The sequence below is a fragment of the Grammomys surdaster genome, unplaced genomic scaffold, assembly GCF_004785775.1.
Source record: "Grammomys surdaster isolate TR1022 unplaced genomic scaffold, NIH_TR_1.0 273, whole genome shotgun sequence".
Lineage (NCBI taxonomy): Eukaryota > Metazoa > Chordata > Mammalia > Rodentia > Muridae > Grammomys > Grammomys surdaster.
In genome coordinates, this window is record NW_021604714.1 from 1,612,322 (window position 1) to 1,627,852 (window position 15,531).

The 15,531-nt window shown below is 51.3% G+C and overlaps 1 protein-coding gene across 1 annotated transcript in view; it reads right to left on the minus strand.

Moving 5' to 3' along the window:
* The window catches only part of Cdh23 (cadherin related 23), a 349,164-nt gene that overhangs the window by 168,789 nt on the left and 164,844 nt on the right, over window positions 1-15,531 (minus strand). The window contains 2 exon segments of the mRNA XM_028776789.1: window positions 11,759-11,947; window positions 13,314-13,426. Of these exon segments, the coding sequence (XP_028632622.1) occupies window positions 11,759-11,947; window positions 13,314-13,426 (302 nt within the window).

Genomic DNA, 15,531 nt, shown 5'->3' on the forward strand with positions numbered 1-15,531 from the left:
TCTCTCTCTCTCTCTCTCTCTCTCTCTCTCTCTCTCTCTCTCTCAATAAACCCCCTCCTCTTTGGAACCGTTTGGTCTGGTGTTGTCTGTTCCAAGCTGCGTGCCGAAGTCTAACACCCACACCAAGGGGTAGACCTCCTTATGCACAGACACTGATACCTCCATGAGACACAAACAGAAGGACACTCTTCCTCCTCTTGCAGCTCCACCGTGGGGATGGCTTTCTACCCATGCCCAGGTGCTGTGGCTGATTGGGATGGTCACAGACAGCTTTGAGCGCCTCCTGCAGGTGTGGCTCTCAGCATTTGAGTGGTCTGAAGATTTGCCTTGTCCTGCCTCTAGTGTGTTTCTGTCTGTGTTGCGCTTTATGGTATAGGTGTTTGCTAGTGTAGGTGTATGTATATGTGAGTGTGCATGCACATACATACACACACACACACACACACATACACAATTGTACATGTGCACATATGTGTAGACAGCAGAGATCAACCACAGATGTCTTTCCCTGATTGTTCTCCGTCTTTACTCTTTGAGATGGGACCATTCACTGAGCTTGAGACTTGTCAACTGGGCTGGCTGGCTTCAGGAATCCCCCTGTCTCCCTCCCTCTCCTGCCCCAGGGCTGAGGTTGTACTCGCATGCCACCGTGCCTAGCTTTCTTTGCATATGGAGTCTCCTCATGTCTGTTCACCAGGTACTTTACTAGTAGAACCCTTGCCCCAGTCCTTCCTCAGTTCTCTTAGGGGCTGCAGAGTGTCCCCCATTGCATCATCAGTCTCTGAGGTCACTCATCATGCTGGGAGCCTCACACACATACTAGGTATAAGGCGGCAATGGTCTCAGGAGTTCTCCATCATATCCTCTTCCTGAGGGCAAGGTGACAGTGATGACCCCTCAGAGAGGTTGGGGGAGCTACCCAGGGTGGCTAGAAGATGGTAGTTGGTAAAGAGCCCAGGCCCAGGTTCCAGGTCAGTGCATCCTGCCCCACTGTACAAAGGAACAGGGTTCTGACGTAGAGTTTCCCCCACTGCAGGCCTGGGATGCAGCAGGAAAGGAGCACGTTGGCCCTGTGGTAAGCAATATCATTACCGGAAGTGACAGGCTTCTGGTTGCTATGACAAAATTGCTGACCGAAATGACTCGAGGAAGGCACACTTTGCTAGGCCTCTCGTTTGAGAAGCTTTGGTCCAGCAGAGCAGGGAGGGTTTGGGGAAGAGAGTCACTCATGCCTTGGCAGCCAAGAAGCAGAGAGAGAATGCCCCAGACAGCTGTTCCTGTTCTTTATCCTGCCCCATGGCCTTGAACCAGGGTCTCCTGTATCTTAGGCTGGTATTTATCTTGCTATGTATCCCAGGATGACCTTGAATTTTGGATCCTCCGGCTTCTACTGCCTCAATGTGTGTGTCACCATGCCTAGTTTATTCGGTGCTGGGGATTGAACCCCAGGCTTCATGCCAGGCAAGCCTGGCACTCTACCTACTGAGCCGAATCGCCAGTTCCCCTTTGACCTATTTTTATTCTGTCTAGGCCTCTGGGCTATGGGATGGGATCGTGAATATTCAGGATCAGTCTTATTCTTCAGGACCAGTTAATTCTTCCCAGAGGCTCTTTCCAGACACATCCAGGAGGGGCGTTCTCAGAGTTTGGCCCTGGTACACCACAGTGTCGCTGCCACCATCTCTTTGGAGCAGGCTAGAAAGCACATTTGTGGGCCACGTACTCCTAGGTTGATTAAACCAGAGGCTCTGGTGTAGATCCCAGCACCGAGCTGTAACAGTTCTCCAGGTATCTCAATGTGAGAGCCACCAGGAACCAGCAGCCAAGGCAGGAGCAAGTCTGAGCCTTAGTTAGAATGATCTGCACTGCGCAATGGGACAGAAGAACAGGGGAGGTTGCACCAAGCACATAGAGAGAGATGGGGCGCCCAGTTGAGGTCAACCATGGGAACTGAAGAGCCTCTTGGAAGGACAGCATGAGCTTTGCACAGCACAGCATTTGTGTAAACCCTCAGGGCAGCTCTCCAGCCGGCGACCATCTTTTGGAGTATTCATGTGTATGTGTAGGTGTGGGTGCGTGGGTGTGTATGCGTGTGAGTGTGCAGGTGCACGGGTGTGGAGGTCAGAGATCTATCTCAGGTTTCATCCTCTGGTGCTTGAGGTCCACCTTTTGATCTGATACAATCTCACTGGGATCCTGTGGCCCACCCATGTGGCCAGGTTGCTGAGGCTGGCTGGCCAGGGAGCCCCAGGGCACTGTCTCTACCTTCCCAGAACTAGGACTTTAATCCTGTGCTACCAAACCTGGCTTTTCAGTGGGAGCTATAGAGCAAACTCAAGACCCCATGTTTAGGTGACGGGCACTTTATTACCCTGGCATCTTCTCAGTCCCTTCTCTGGCCTCTTGACGTCTGTGGGTCTCAGACATTACTGTCTGTCTACTTGTGCTACTAAGGTTTGCCCACTCCTGATCTCCTGTCCTGGATTTACCCCCAGGGACTCAGGCCTGACCCCTTTCTTGCTACTGTTCTGAAGCTTCCCAGAATCACCTGGGAATCACTGCTGACCAGACCCCACATGCTCCCCCTGTCTGTTCTGGAGGGCCAGTTCCTGCCAGAACTAAGCAGAAACTCATCTGTAGGGATGAGCGTGTGTGAAAGAAACCCACCTTGTATGTTGACTTGGTGCAAAACCCTTTTAACTACAGCCCTAGCCTGTTTTGTCTCAACAGCTTCCGACTTTTGGCCTTAACATATGTGACACACATCTGTGTGGCATCAACATTTGTCCAGGCCCTCTACAAGAGACAGAGAGGACAGCTATTCAATATACACAGCCGTCCGTCTCGGGAGGATCTGAATTCTGGTCCGTCCTGTCTCTTTCAGTCTTAGCTCCCTGCCTCCACTTCCCACGCCACAGGTTGTAAAGAAAGGGTGGCTTCCATACCTGTTGAGACTCCAGGACCCTCCTATTCTCACTTGTCCCTCTACAGGGCTGCCATCCTGCTGCTGGAGGTGACAGGAGGCACTTCCAGAGCCATTAAAGGGTGATGTGGTTGGAAAGGGAGATAAAAAGAACATCAAAAGGGAGCCCGCGGAGCCTGCGGGGGCGGGGATTAAAGTCTGCTCTGCGCGAGGTGATCAGAAGGACTGATTGGTGGGGCTGTGGTCCCTAAAACGCTGCAGCCTGCTCCCAAGGCTGGGCAGCCAGAGGCTGCTGGCTGGAGACCTCTGCAAGGCTTGGTTTTATGTATCTCTTAGGAAGGGTTACACACTGAAATCATTCCTGGCTCCCCTGCCGCCTTTCCCCAATCGCTTTTGGTGACTACAGCCTTCCGGCCCCCTGCAGAGGGCAGTTCCTTATCAGCCAGCTGCCAGCAGAGACTGTCTGGCCACTTCCCCTAACCTTGGCCCCTCCCTTAGTTTCTGGAAGGGGAGGGCCACCAGGTATGGTCAGAGCAGGCCCTGCCCTTGCTCTTTGCCACTAAGCCTGAGGAACTGGGTCCAGGGCTCTGTCACAGTATCCTCTTGGCCAAGTGCTAGCCTCAGTCCTTCATGGGGTGGGGCCCATGCATTGGGACCTCTGCAAATACTGGTTCTTGAGGCTCCCACTGGAGAGGGACAGGGGGCCTGCGTTGGGTGGGGTGAAGTTGGCCTGACTTCTTCAGCAAGGCTGTGTGGTCTGTTGGGCATCCTCCATCCCTCTACAGACACCCTGGTTTCCAGAGTGAGGAAGGTCTCAGTACATCTCCCGACTCATGCCCAGGCCTCCTCCACGAGGAGGCCTGCAGGCCAGTCCCGAAGCCCAAGCTCAGATGCCTTACTATGGTTACACAGTAGACTCTTTGCTCTCTGTTGTTGGTCACTGGCAGTGACAGGCCAATGACCTGGTGGCTCACTTTCGCTGGAATCTTGGATTCTCTGTTACAGGATGTGGCTTTCTCTTTATGGACCTCAACAGAACCCCAGTTCAGACTACTAGCATGTTCCTTCTTTTAAAGAAGTAACCCTAAAAACTTAGGGAATGGCTATAGCCTACTTCGATCATAAAAATCTAGAGGTTCAATTCTGAAACTATTAAAAAATATTTAGTGACTAAATTCAAGCATTGGTCACACCCTCATGAATAAGCCTCCAGACAGGAGTATTTGTTGAGGAGATAAATATTCAAAATCCCTGCAACCATCCCTGGTCTAAACACCAAGAGCATGTTTTATTTCTGACCAAGGATGATAATAAAACTCTTAATTTTCAGGGCTCCAACCCCCAAACTCCCTTGTTAATTTCTAAGTCCTGTCCACACCTTCTCCATCTCTTAAGGGAGTACAGTGGAACCTGCCGTCTCTGACATGAACCGAATCTTCTCCCCAGAGACAAGCGGCTCCTGGGAGCTCCATGGGCTGGTGAGAGCCCTTTAGCCAGTGCAGAGACCTGGGATAAAGAAGCGGGGTGCAGAGGGGGTCCCCGGAGTCAATGACATGCTCTTTAGAAATACTGTCTAGAACTCAGATCTGCCACAGTGGGGAACACTGAAGTTTAGTGATTGTTAAAATCAGGGCTAGGGAGATAGCTTAGGGAGTAAAGTGCTTGCTTACAAGCATGAGGTCCTGGGTTTGATTCCCAGCACCCATGTAAACACCAGGTGCCGAGTGCTCCTGTAATGTCAGCAGCGGAGGCAGGGGCGAGGGTGGGGGTGAGACAGAGACGGGGAGAGGATTTCTGGGGTTTGCTGGTCAGTCAACCTACTAGAATTCATGAGCTGCAAGTAATGAAGCTGTCTCAAAAAATAAGGTGGAAGGAAGGCCCCCAAAGGTAACCTCTGTCTTCCACATACATGCCTCTGCTCACGCATATACCACAAACAGACAAAACCTAAACACCCTGAGCAGTCAGACCTGAGGCCTGACTGACTCAGGCATCCCCTTCTTTAGTTTTGCAATTTCTCACAAATGATTTTTCTTCCATTAGACCTGCTTTCCTCGTCTGCAAAATGGGATTGGGAGTGGGGTTGGGGGTGGAGAGAGGTGCTGTCCACCCAGCAGACTACTGAGGACAAACTGTGACATCCTGGTAGCTCCCTGGACAGACACTCATCTAGGAGAGCCATTTCCAGAGTTCTAGTAGGCACAGGCACGGGGTGAGAGGGGAGGCACTCCTGAGGTAGGTGGAGTTGAGACCTTGGCCAGGGCTGGGAGGGGCAGGCAGAGGAGGACCACCGGCAATGTGATGTGTAGGGCCCATCCACTCCCACCCTCAGCATGGACTGCCGGGCTCCATACTCTTGGTTTTTGTTGAGCTCATCTATGCTATTGAGTGACAGAAAATCAAAGCTGACAAGCTGTGTTCTTTATCACTCCTTTGTCCTGTCTTCTGCTTAATTAATCCCAATCAGACATGGTGAAATGGCCTTGGCAGGGAGGAGACCCATCACCCTCTCCCTTAGAGTCAGCCGCTTCTCCCTCCCATCCCAGACTTCTGTCCCTGCTGCCCCAGGCCAGTGCCTCATGCCTACGGCACCCCCAAGGCTCATCTGGATGACCAAGCCCAGAAGGCACCAGAGAAGCCCATGGAACTCGCCTACTCTGTCTCCAGTTCCTCTTAGGGACCGTGGAGGCAACTGTCTCCCATGGTCAGCAGTTTGGCCCCACTGCCCTTTTCTGAATTCTAGGTCTATCTGGCCCCCAACAGCTCAGAGTCCCCTCTCAGCCCTCTTTCTGACTCTACTCTCACCCCAAGTCCTGCCTTCTCTGGTTTGGGCCTCCAAGAAGACAGGCCTAAAGGTGAGAGTGTGTATTCTCTGGAGCTACCACCCATTGCTGTGTGATTGGAGACGGCCTTTTCCTGTGCCTCAGTTTCCCAGTCTGTAAAATGGTACTTTTGCTTTGGGGGCTTCTCCTGTGCACCCACGAACATAAACTACTTGATGTCCTCTGACTAAAGTGCTTTCTCCTGCCATCTGTCCCTCTTGTCTCCTCTCCACACTCTCTGTTCCCCTTCTTCTCCCTTCACTTCCTGTCTGAAACTGTAGACACTTAGTGTCACACACCCGAGCCCATACACACATTGAAAGCCTGATCTCAACGGAGGGCGAGCCTCTGGGAGTGACCTGGTGTGTGGGTGGGATGCCAGCTCTTGATGGCATGTATGAAAGGAGCCCCAGGGCTACCCTTACCCTTTCTGCCACCTGGGAACATAGGGAGAAGACGACCATGTACAAACCAGGGAGTGTCGCTTGCCATGCAACCGAATCCCTCTGGCTCATTGGTCTTAGACTGTCCTGTCTCCACACAGAGGCAAGTAAGCCCCCTGGCTACTCTGGCCCAGACGGACTGAGAGCCCCTCTCTCCTCTTCCATCTCTCCTCCTCTCTTCTTCTTGGTCCCCCAGGTTACCCATCGAATTCCACACACGCCCGCACAGATGGGATCAATCCCAGGCTGCCTTGCCTTCAGCTTATCTCCGCTCCAAATGATTGATTTTCCCTCTTTAAGAGTAATTTGCTGGCGAATTCCATGTATTGGGGGAAAAAAGAAAAAAAAAAAAACCCAGCAAGCCTGTGAAATCTAATTCAATCCAGCTGGCAGCTGGCACTTTCAGGGAAGAACACTAGAGAGCCATCATTGTCATCCAGGATGGGTGTGGCGGTGCTGTGGAAGGTGGCAGGTGCTCCTTACCTGTGTAAGCACACCTCCCTCTGCCTGCCCCAGCTCTTCCAGGAGTCATAATGTGCTCGCACAGAGGCTGACGGAGGTGTGTTTAAATTAACAGTTCCCAATTTGCAGCACATGGCCAAGTGCATTGTGGGAATCTCTCATAGGCTAGCTACACCTGACCTTCAGTCTGTTGCCTTAAGGCATCCTCCCTTCCCTCTCTCCTTCCTTCCTTCCCTCCCTTCTTCCTTCCTCTTCCCTCCCTCCCCTCTTCTTTACTCTTGTCTCCCTCCCTCCCGCCTTCCTTCTTTCCCTTCCTCCTCCTCTGATTTCTGAGCACAGAGTCTGTGCCCTTGGGACCCAGTGCAGTACATGTGTCCCATGTGGTTCAGTCCTGTGACCTCTGTCCCCTTTTCCTTCTGGTTTGTCTGGCTCAGTTTCCCTATCTGGCCATGGGTTGCCTGTCACACTTGAATCAGAGATGCCTGTCTGTCATATGCATACTACAGGCTTGCTGATTTAAAACATGGAGGAAGGGGGTAGTGTCATCTCGTCAAAAAGCCCCTATAGGTATGCTTGACGGTGACTCCTCTCACCCCATGATTTTGGGGGCATGGGGACATATTATGCAATACTTCATAAATTAGCATGTAGTAGAATTAATAGTTTTTGTTCTATATTTTTATGAATAATAATGCATGTATAGATTCCTGTCTCCCCTCCACTAAGCTAGGACTCCAAACAATTCTACTCCCCCAACAAAGAACCTTGCCTTGTTCTAAGTCTTTGTAGCCCCTGCTGTCAGCCATGGAGCTCCTGTGTTTTTGGGGGATGTCAGAGAGTCACATAGACTGTATCATCTGGTAGCCAGCTTCTCTCAGGACAATACCCTTGAGTATACCTGATTCTCCCCCAACGCTGCCATCTCTATCTGTGTGTGTGTGCACCTGTGTGCACATGCGACGTATGTGAGTACACAGATGTGGGTACATGTGTACACAAACATACACGCATGTGAAGGGCAGAGGACCACACCAGGTGTCCTCAACTGCTCTCTAGTTTAAATTTTGAGACACAAGCCCTCTCTGAACCTGGAGTTTACTAATTCAGCCAGGTTGGCTAGCCAGCAAGCTCTGGAAACCTGTCTCTGCCTCCCCACTGTTGGGATTGACTACATCCTCTTCCTTGACTGAGAGGCATGCTCCTGTCTCAGAGCCATGCCCCTCAGGCTTTCTTCTGCCTAGAATATCCATCCACTAAATGTTTTCACTTCAGAGGTCTCTCTTTCAATGACATCTCAGCAGACAGGAGCCCCTTTCCCTGAAATACCCCTGACATCATCATCATCATCACCAACACACACACACACACACACACACACACACACACACACACACACACACACACAATCACTCCCTCCCTCTTCCTGAGTGGGCCTCAAAATTGCTAACTTCTTACCTAACTGAGGATGGCCTTGAACTTCTGATCCTCCCACTCCCATCTCCTAACTGCTGGAGTTGCCGATGTGCATGACCACTCCTGCTTTCTGCAGCACTGGGGCTTGTACCCAGGGCTTCCTACATGCTGTGCTAGGCAAGCCTACTACCAAGTGAGCTACAACTCTGGCCCCAGCTTCCTTTTCTCCAAATTATCTTTGTATTCCTGCCATGCTGTTTCTCCTATTTACCTATTTGTTTTCCAATACTGGGGATAGAACTCAGGGCCTCCCACATGCTGGGCAGTCTCTCTAGCCCAGGGGCGTGCCCAGCCCTTTTTAAAAAAAGTTTAATTTAGTTGGGTAGTGGTGGTAGCATGTGGCTTTAATCCCAGCACTTGGGAGGCAGAGGCAGGTGGATCTTTCTGAAGTTCGAGGCTAGCTTGGTCTACAGAGTGAGTTCCAAGACAGCAAGAACTGCCCAGAGAAACCTTGTCTCAATCACCACCACCACTCCCAAATTAAAGTAGAGCCAAAGTCCTGGGCGACAGGAGCTTGCAGCCCCAGCATCTGAACTGCCACTGCCTGCCTCCGTCAGTTTCTTCGGTTTCCCACGTTGGGAGCTGAAGCTGCCCAAGGGAAGCAGCAATCGTGTTGAGATGAACAGTGTGAATGAAGTGGGTGGGCAGGGGAGCATGGGAAAATGGGCCAGAGGACCGGGTACCATGGGAGGCATGAGCCAGGCAACGAATATTCTAAGGGTGGGTGGGGGACAAGGCTTGCCACGGGATCCCATGGGAGCTTTCGGAAGACCAAGTGCTGTTTTAGGGATGTGACTTTTGGATAAAATGAGTCTCAGTACTTCCCACTGGGTCCTGCTCAGGTTCCGGCATGGAGGATCATGGGAAAGGGTTGCTGGAAAACAGATAAAAAGGGAACCAGTCCGCAGACCCAATGTGAAGCATCACAAGCACACACACACACACACACACACACACACACACACACATGCTGTAGCTCAGGGAACTTGAGTGTGTTATGACAGGGTCCAGGGACACTCTGAAACCAGTGTCTCTGGTCGGGGTTTATCACTTGCCCTGACTCCCACCAGGTGGGGACCAGCGAAAATCACATGCTAATTACATCTGTGATGGTAAGGAGGTATCTGAGTCACACCAGGCCACCCTCTGGTCCTCAGGGAGGCTGGAGCTTTGCGAGCTGAGAGGAATCACTCGGCAGGGATGCGAGAATGCCGCCAAAGCCAGAAAAAAAAAATCCCAATAATCACAATCTCAGCAAGAAGAACCTCCACAAAGGCATCCGGGGAGAAATTAATGGGAAAGGCAGACGGGGCTATCCTGCTCCTGGGGCATCCCTTCTAGAGCTGATAGGCTTCGCAGGCAATGGATATCTTACTGGAGAGCCTCAGTCTTGGTGGAGGGACCATGGCTGGAAAGCAGAAGTTGCTGCCTTGGTTTCTCCCTAGACCAGAGGCCTTTCCCCTGCTCCTTCTCATAGCTCTGTGTGAGAAGCAGTGGGCAGGGGTGGGGTGGGGGACTGGACGGGGTATTGGAGTGGAGGCATCACCTCCCACTCCCTTCAAATTTTGTGATTGACAGCTATGTCTTAGTTACTTGCCTAGAAAGGTTGGGGGTGTGGCTAGACAATGGACGACCACACGCTCACACAGAGTCCAGTCCTACCATTGGTAGCCTGGTCTCACATCCCTTGTCTTTGCTCCTAAATGAGTGACTTAGACAATCACATTCAGGGTATCTGGGGTTACTTTCCAAAGAGGACCTACTGCGTCCATCACAAACAATGTGTTGGGGAGACACTATCTATCTTACAGGGCTCAGAGGAACAGTGGTCTGAGTGATAGATACTCAGTCAAATGTGTGACAGGGACCAAGGGGTCTTGGCTTCACCCAGATACGCAGAGGCAGGCTCAGGATGCTGAGTGGACTCACACCTGAGACAGCCTGCTGGGCCAAAAGAACCAAAACCTAAAAGCCTGGTGGGGTGGGGGAGGAGACAAAGGGAGGGGGAGAGGTAGATGGGGGGGGGAGGGAGGTTGCAGGTTGTGAAGATGGGGGTCTCAGTGAAGCACGGGCTTGCTTATCCTCTTTTTTTCTTGCTGTTTGTTTTTTTGAGACAGTTTATCTGTGTAGCCTTGGCTGTCCTGAAATTCACTCCTCAAACAAATTAATCGTGACGCTTGGCTGAAATAAGAACACACTCTTGCCCCTCTTGCCAGGTGGGCCCCTGGTCACTTGTCTGGCTCAGATCCCTCCTTCTTCCCATCCTGCCAGCCACGCAGGAGCTGGGAGGACTCACTGCTCTGTGGGGCCAAGTATTTGAACCGGTCACACAGGGTGGATGCTCCAGTCCAAGATCTGTGGCTGAACCCTTATCCCTGTATTCCCCAGGAGTTTACCCTCAAGCCCCTTGGGCACAGAGCCTGTGCTGCCTCCAAGATCAAGTGTTCTGCCTGACTCCCAGTTCTCTTGCTCCTTCTATCCTAGCCCAAACCCTGCATTGTGTGTGTGTGTGGGCCACAGCCTGCTCTGCCATCTGCTTGCAGGTTCTTGCCTCTGGGCCTCTGTGGGCCACCAGTTTCCTCTGTGGATGTCCCTTGGCTCAGTTCAAGACTCCTCCCCCCAGGGAGCCCTCTCTTCAGCTGATCATTCACGGTCTATGAGCCCTGGACCTTGGATGCTACACAGGTATGGGTGTTTCTTGTTCTTTAGGTATCATTATTTCACAGAAACCTGGACTAGGCTTGGCTCTGAGGTTCTCATGCACACTCTGTGTGTGTGTGTGTGTGTGTGTGTGTGTGTGTGTGTGTGTGTGTGTGTGTGTGATATGTGTGTATGGTGTATGTCATGGATGTTTGTGGTATGTGTTGTGTGTCATGCATGTGTTGGTGTGTGTGGTGTGTACCCATGTGGTGGATGTGTGCGTGTGTATGGTGTGTATTATGCATGTGGGTGGTATGTATGTATGTGATGCATGTATTGGTAGGTGGGGCTGTACGTATATGTGTGATACATGTGTGGGTATGGTTTGTGTGTGATGCATGTGTATGTGATGTGTCTGTATGTATGTGGTGTTCATGTGTGTACAGTGTGTGTGATACATGTGTGTGGTGGGTATGTGTGTGACGCACGTGTGTGCATGAGGTATATATGATGCATGTATGTGCATATGTATGATGCACGAGTGTGGTATGTGTGTGTGTCATACATGTGTGTGTGTGGTACATGTGTGTGCATGGTGTGTGTGTGTGGTGCATGTGTGTGTATAGTGTGTGATGCATGTGTTATATATTGTGTGTGTGTGACGTATGTGAATGTCTGCTATGTGTTATGCTTGTGAACGGAATGTGTGTGCTGCATGTGTGTCTGTATGTGTGTGTATGTGTGTGTTGCACTGCAGACACTCCAGAGGGTACAGGATAAACCACTGGAATGTGAGACAATGCTAGAACTGCTCTTAAGCATCCTTAGGCCACAGGAGTTGGTGAGGTGAGGGAGGCGTGTCCCCACGTGAGGAGCAGGTAACTAGTACATCAAAGGCAGGAGCCGGGGACTCCTGCTACCCCTCCTACCCCTCCTAGTGCTGCATAGACCAGGCAGGCAGTGAGTGCAGATGGACTACGAGCACAGTCACTCACCTCATCCTTGTCCACCACCTGGATGAAGAGAGGCAGGGCAAAGCCGACCTGTGCCAGCTCGGTGATGGCCACGCTGTACTCAGAGCTGTTGAATTCGGGGGCGTTATCATTGATGTCAATCACCAGGATGTTGAAGGTCGTGGTGACGGTAGCATCAGATGGAGTACGATCATCATTCAGTTCGGTGCCCTGCAGACAGGGGAAGGTATCCACGGTCACAGAAACAGCTATTATCCACTCAGGACGTTCTTAGCACTAGGTCATCTGTGTCAGTGTAAACTATCCATGAAATCCCCACCATGACTTCCGGAAGACGATTCCACCCTCTGCAGTCATGTCACAGACAAAGACACTGAGGATCATAGAGGTGGGGTAGTTTGTACCAGAAGAAACCTTGAATAGGTTTCAAACTCAGGCGATGGGCTTCTGGAACCATCAAGGAGGGGGCAGGACGACCAGACAGATATCACACACACTGAGGGGTGCAGGGAGAGTCCACTTGGCTTGGAAGATGATAAAATCAAGGCCTTTGCTTCGCACTCCTGACAGATCAGGACTTAACTGAGTCCCCACTGTGGTCCCAACATCAATGGACCTGGGAAGGTCTGAGTCCGATGCAGAAAGGATCCAAAAATGCCTCAGGTCCCGAAGCACTAACGCCCCAGTTCTGACCCCAATTTACGGCTCCAGATACTCCGAGGGAGACCTGGGTAGGGTGTCTGCCACCAAGCACAGAGATAGAAATGCCCCGCCCAATGGCACAGTCACCTAACATTTTGTATGAAGGTGGGAACACAGAACTCAGAGGACCCTAGGTGAGGCGGTGGAGGTACTGGGTAGAAGGATGAGCTGTCTTCCTCTGGAACAGACCCCTTGGCCCCCTTTAGAGGACGCAGAATATGAATGAAGAAGGCCTAGGGCTAGTGTACATGGGGGACACTTTGTTTACATGTCCCCCTGGCAGATTCCTACCTGAACACAGGGGACAGGGAGGAGATGGTGAACCATGAGAACTAAGAGTTCCACAGTTGACTCGGGCTTTCTCAAGGCCAAGGGGGGTCCATGCAAGGCCAGCTGTGTCCCAACCTTCATGCAGATCTTTCTCAAGGCCCCTTGCCTATACTTGTCCCTTCTCCCACTGTTACACGCCTGGAGCTTGGTAGACCCTGGTCCCCTGCCTCCCCTCCCCACCAAGATCCATTCTCTCAATAGCCTTCCCTGGGAAAGGCTCAGCAAGTCATTGATTTCAATTAAAACTGTCCACGAGTGGCAGGTAGCTGCAAGGCCCGATGCTGGCATCTCTTCCACACTTTCCAGGTAGGGACCCCAGCTCCTACCCCTTCCCTTATAGCCTGCTGTTTGCTAATCTGGGGAAGCATCACCCCTAAAAAGGAAATGGAAGCTCCAGTCAGCACGGGCATCTGTAGCGTGTGTGAAGGGTGGGGCAGGCCTGCATTTATAGCCACCCTTCCTCCTCCTGTCCTCCAGACTGCTGGGGATGGCCTCAGGCTCCTCAATGGTCTAGGAAGTGTGGTATCCAGCCGGCGGGCCTCACCTTCACCGTCAGGATGAAGCCATGACTGTACAGGGGGTTCTCCCGGTCCAGCAGGCCATTCAGGGTGAGAGCTCCACTGATGTAGTCCAGGGCAAAGATGCTGTTGGTATTCCCTGCAAGACAGAAGCCGAGAGCCATGATGGACCAGCAGAGGGGTGTAGAGTCAAGGGCACACACTGCTCTGCAGGGGGACAAACTCCAGTAGTCTCTGCTAAGGGTAGAAACTTTGAATCACAAACAGATTACAGCACCCTCTCCAGGTTCCACCTAGCCCTCTCTGAGCCAGGGAGAAAGTCTCCCTTTGGTGCTGGCAAATTTTAATACTGAATACTGTTTTCCTTTTTAATTTTTTTTTGTTATTTTTGTTTGTTTGTTTTTGTTTGAGACAGGGTCTCAGATAGCCTAGGCTGACCTTGAATTCTCTATGTGGTCAAAGATAACTTTGGATTTCTGATCCGCTGCTCCTTCCACCTCCGGAGTGCTGGCTTGCAGGGTGTACTACAACTGGCTACGCAGTGGCTCATGGATGGAGTTCCAGCATGCTGGGCCACATCGGGCCTGTGTTTTCCTTTAGAATAGAGCCTTCCAAAGCAGGCAAAATCCAGACAGGACTCAGTAGACATGTTTTCCTTTTGTTCTATTTTTTTAAAGAATTATTTATTTTATGTATAGGAGTACACTGTTGCTATCTTCAGACACACCAGGAAAGGGAAACACATCCCATTACAGATGGTTGTGAGCCACCATGTGATTGCTGGGAATTGAACTCAGGACCTCTGGAAGAGCAGCCAGTGCTCTTAACCCCTGAGCCAACTCTCCAGCCCCCTCCTTTGTGCTATTTTTTTTTTAATTTAAAATATGTATCGCTACTTCTGTGAGAGTTTAGTGTGTATAAAGGCACACATGTTGAGGTGTGTAGGTGGAGATCAGGGACAATTTTGTGAAGCCAGCTCTTTTTACCTTTACATAGGTTTTGGGGATTGAACACAGCTAGTCAGGCTCGTCAGGCAAGGGCCTTCCTTTCCCTGTTCAGCCATTTCATTGGCCCAAGTTCTGCATGTTTTACAGTTCCATTCTAGTCTAGCCTAGTCATTCCATCCTGACTTTCTACGGCAAAAAGGGTTTGCTTTTTTTTTTTAATGATGAATATGTTAAAACATAATTCAATTTTAAAGAATATTCTAAGTTCTTACTAAATTAAAGACACTTATTTAAGCGACTCACAAAAATTATACATGAGCACCTCTGGCCTCCTGCCGAGGCCCCACAGCCTCTGTGCCTCCCCTGCCAGCCAGGCTTCCTGCGTCTCTGCTGCCACGCTGTGCCCACCCCACTTCCCGTTTCCCTCGGCTTCCCTGGGCTTCACACATGCTCCTTCTTGCTCAGATCTCTTATTCCCTGGCTTCCTCTCTGTTCTCATCTCCCACCCTCCCCACCCAGCCATCTTCTCTTCCGGTGGAGCTGTCCAGCCAACTCTCCCTGGCCCACAGGCAGTGGTCCCTCTTCTGGCTTCTCTGTGTGACTCCTTTACCTGTCTGGCCTATGAACTCCCAGGAGACAAGGACCTTTTGTAACTGTCCACTGTGGTAGCACGTGCCCAGATATTCTGTTCTGTATGGATTCTGTATGGGGCAGCCCCAGGGGACTACTGTCCATTCGTTGTGGGCCTGCAGCCAGGCTGTGATCCTCACCAGCCAGTTGGCTCATTCCTTCCCAGATCTACTGCATCCCAACTCTGCAGCCTCTAGGACAGGCTATCCTGTGGCCAGGCCTGAGCCTGGCACTGTGGGCTCAGATGTTACAAGTCAGGAATTCAGGCTGAATGAAGTTGCAGTTTGGAAGGAACCCACACCAATCTTTCCCAAATCAGGGCTCTGCGGTCACAGCAGGCAACACTGTTCACAGAAGGGAAGGCTGAAGAGGGAAGTCAGCTAGGAAGAAGAGGGCTGATGCTCTTGTGTGATCCTGGACTGCTTTCCTAACCTCTCTGTGCTATGCCTCAGCTGTAAACAGGGATGATGCTGGCATCTGCCTCATGTGAGGATAAAATGAGGGGATGTTCTGCCTTGGGGCAGCTGCTTGCTTGGTTTATGCTGTCATGAGCAGGGCCTGGGGTACGGGCAGGACCAGGGTGAGCACAGACTGTCCCTGACTCTGATTCAATATGCATGGAGTCCAAAGTCACCTTGGAAGCTGTGGTACTTCCCTGCTTTTCCCT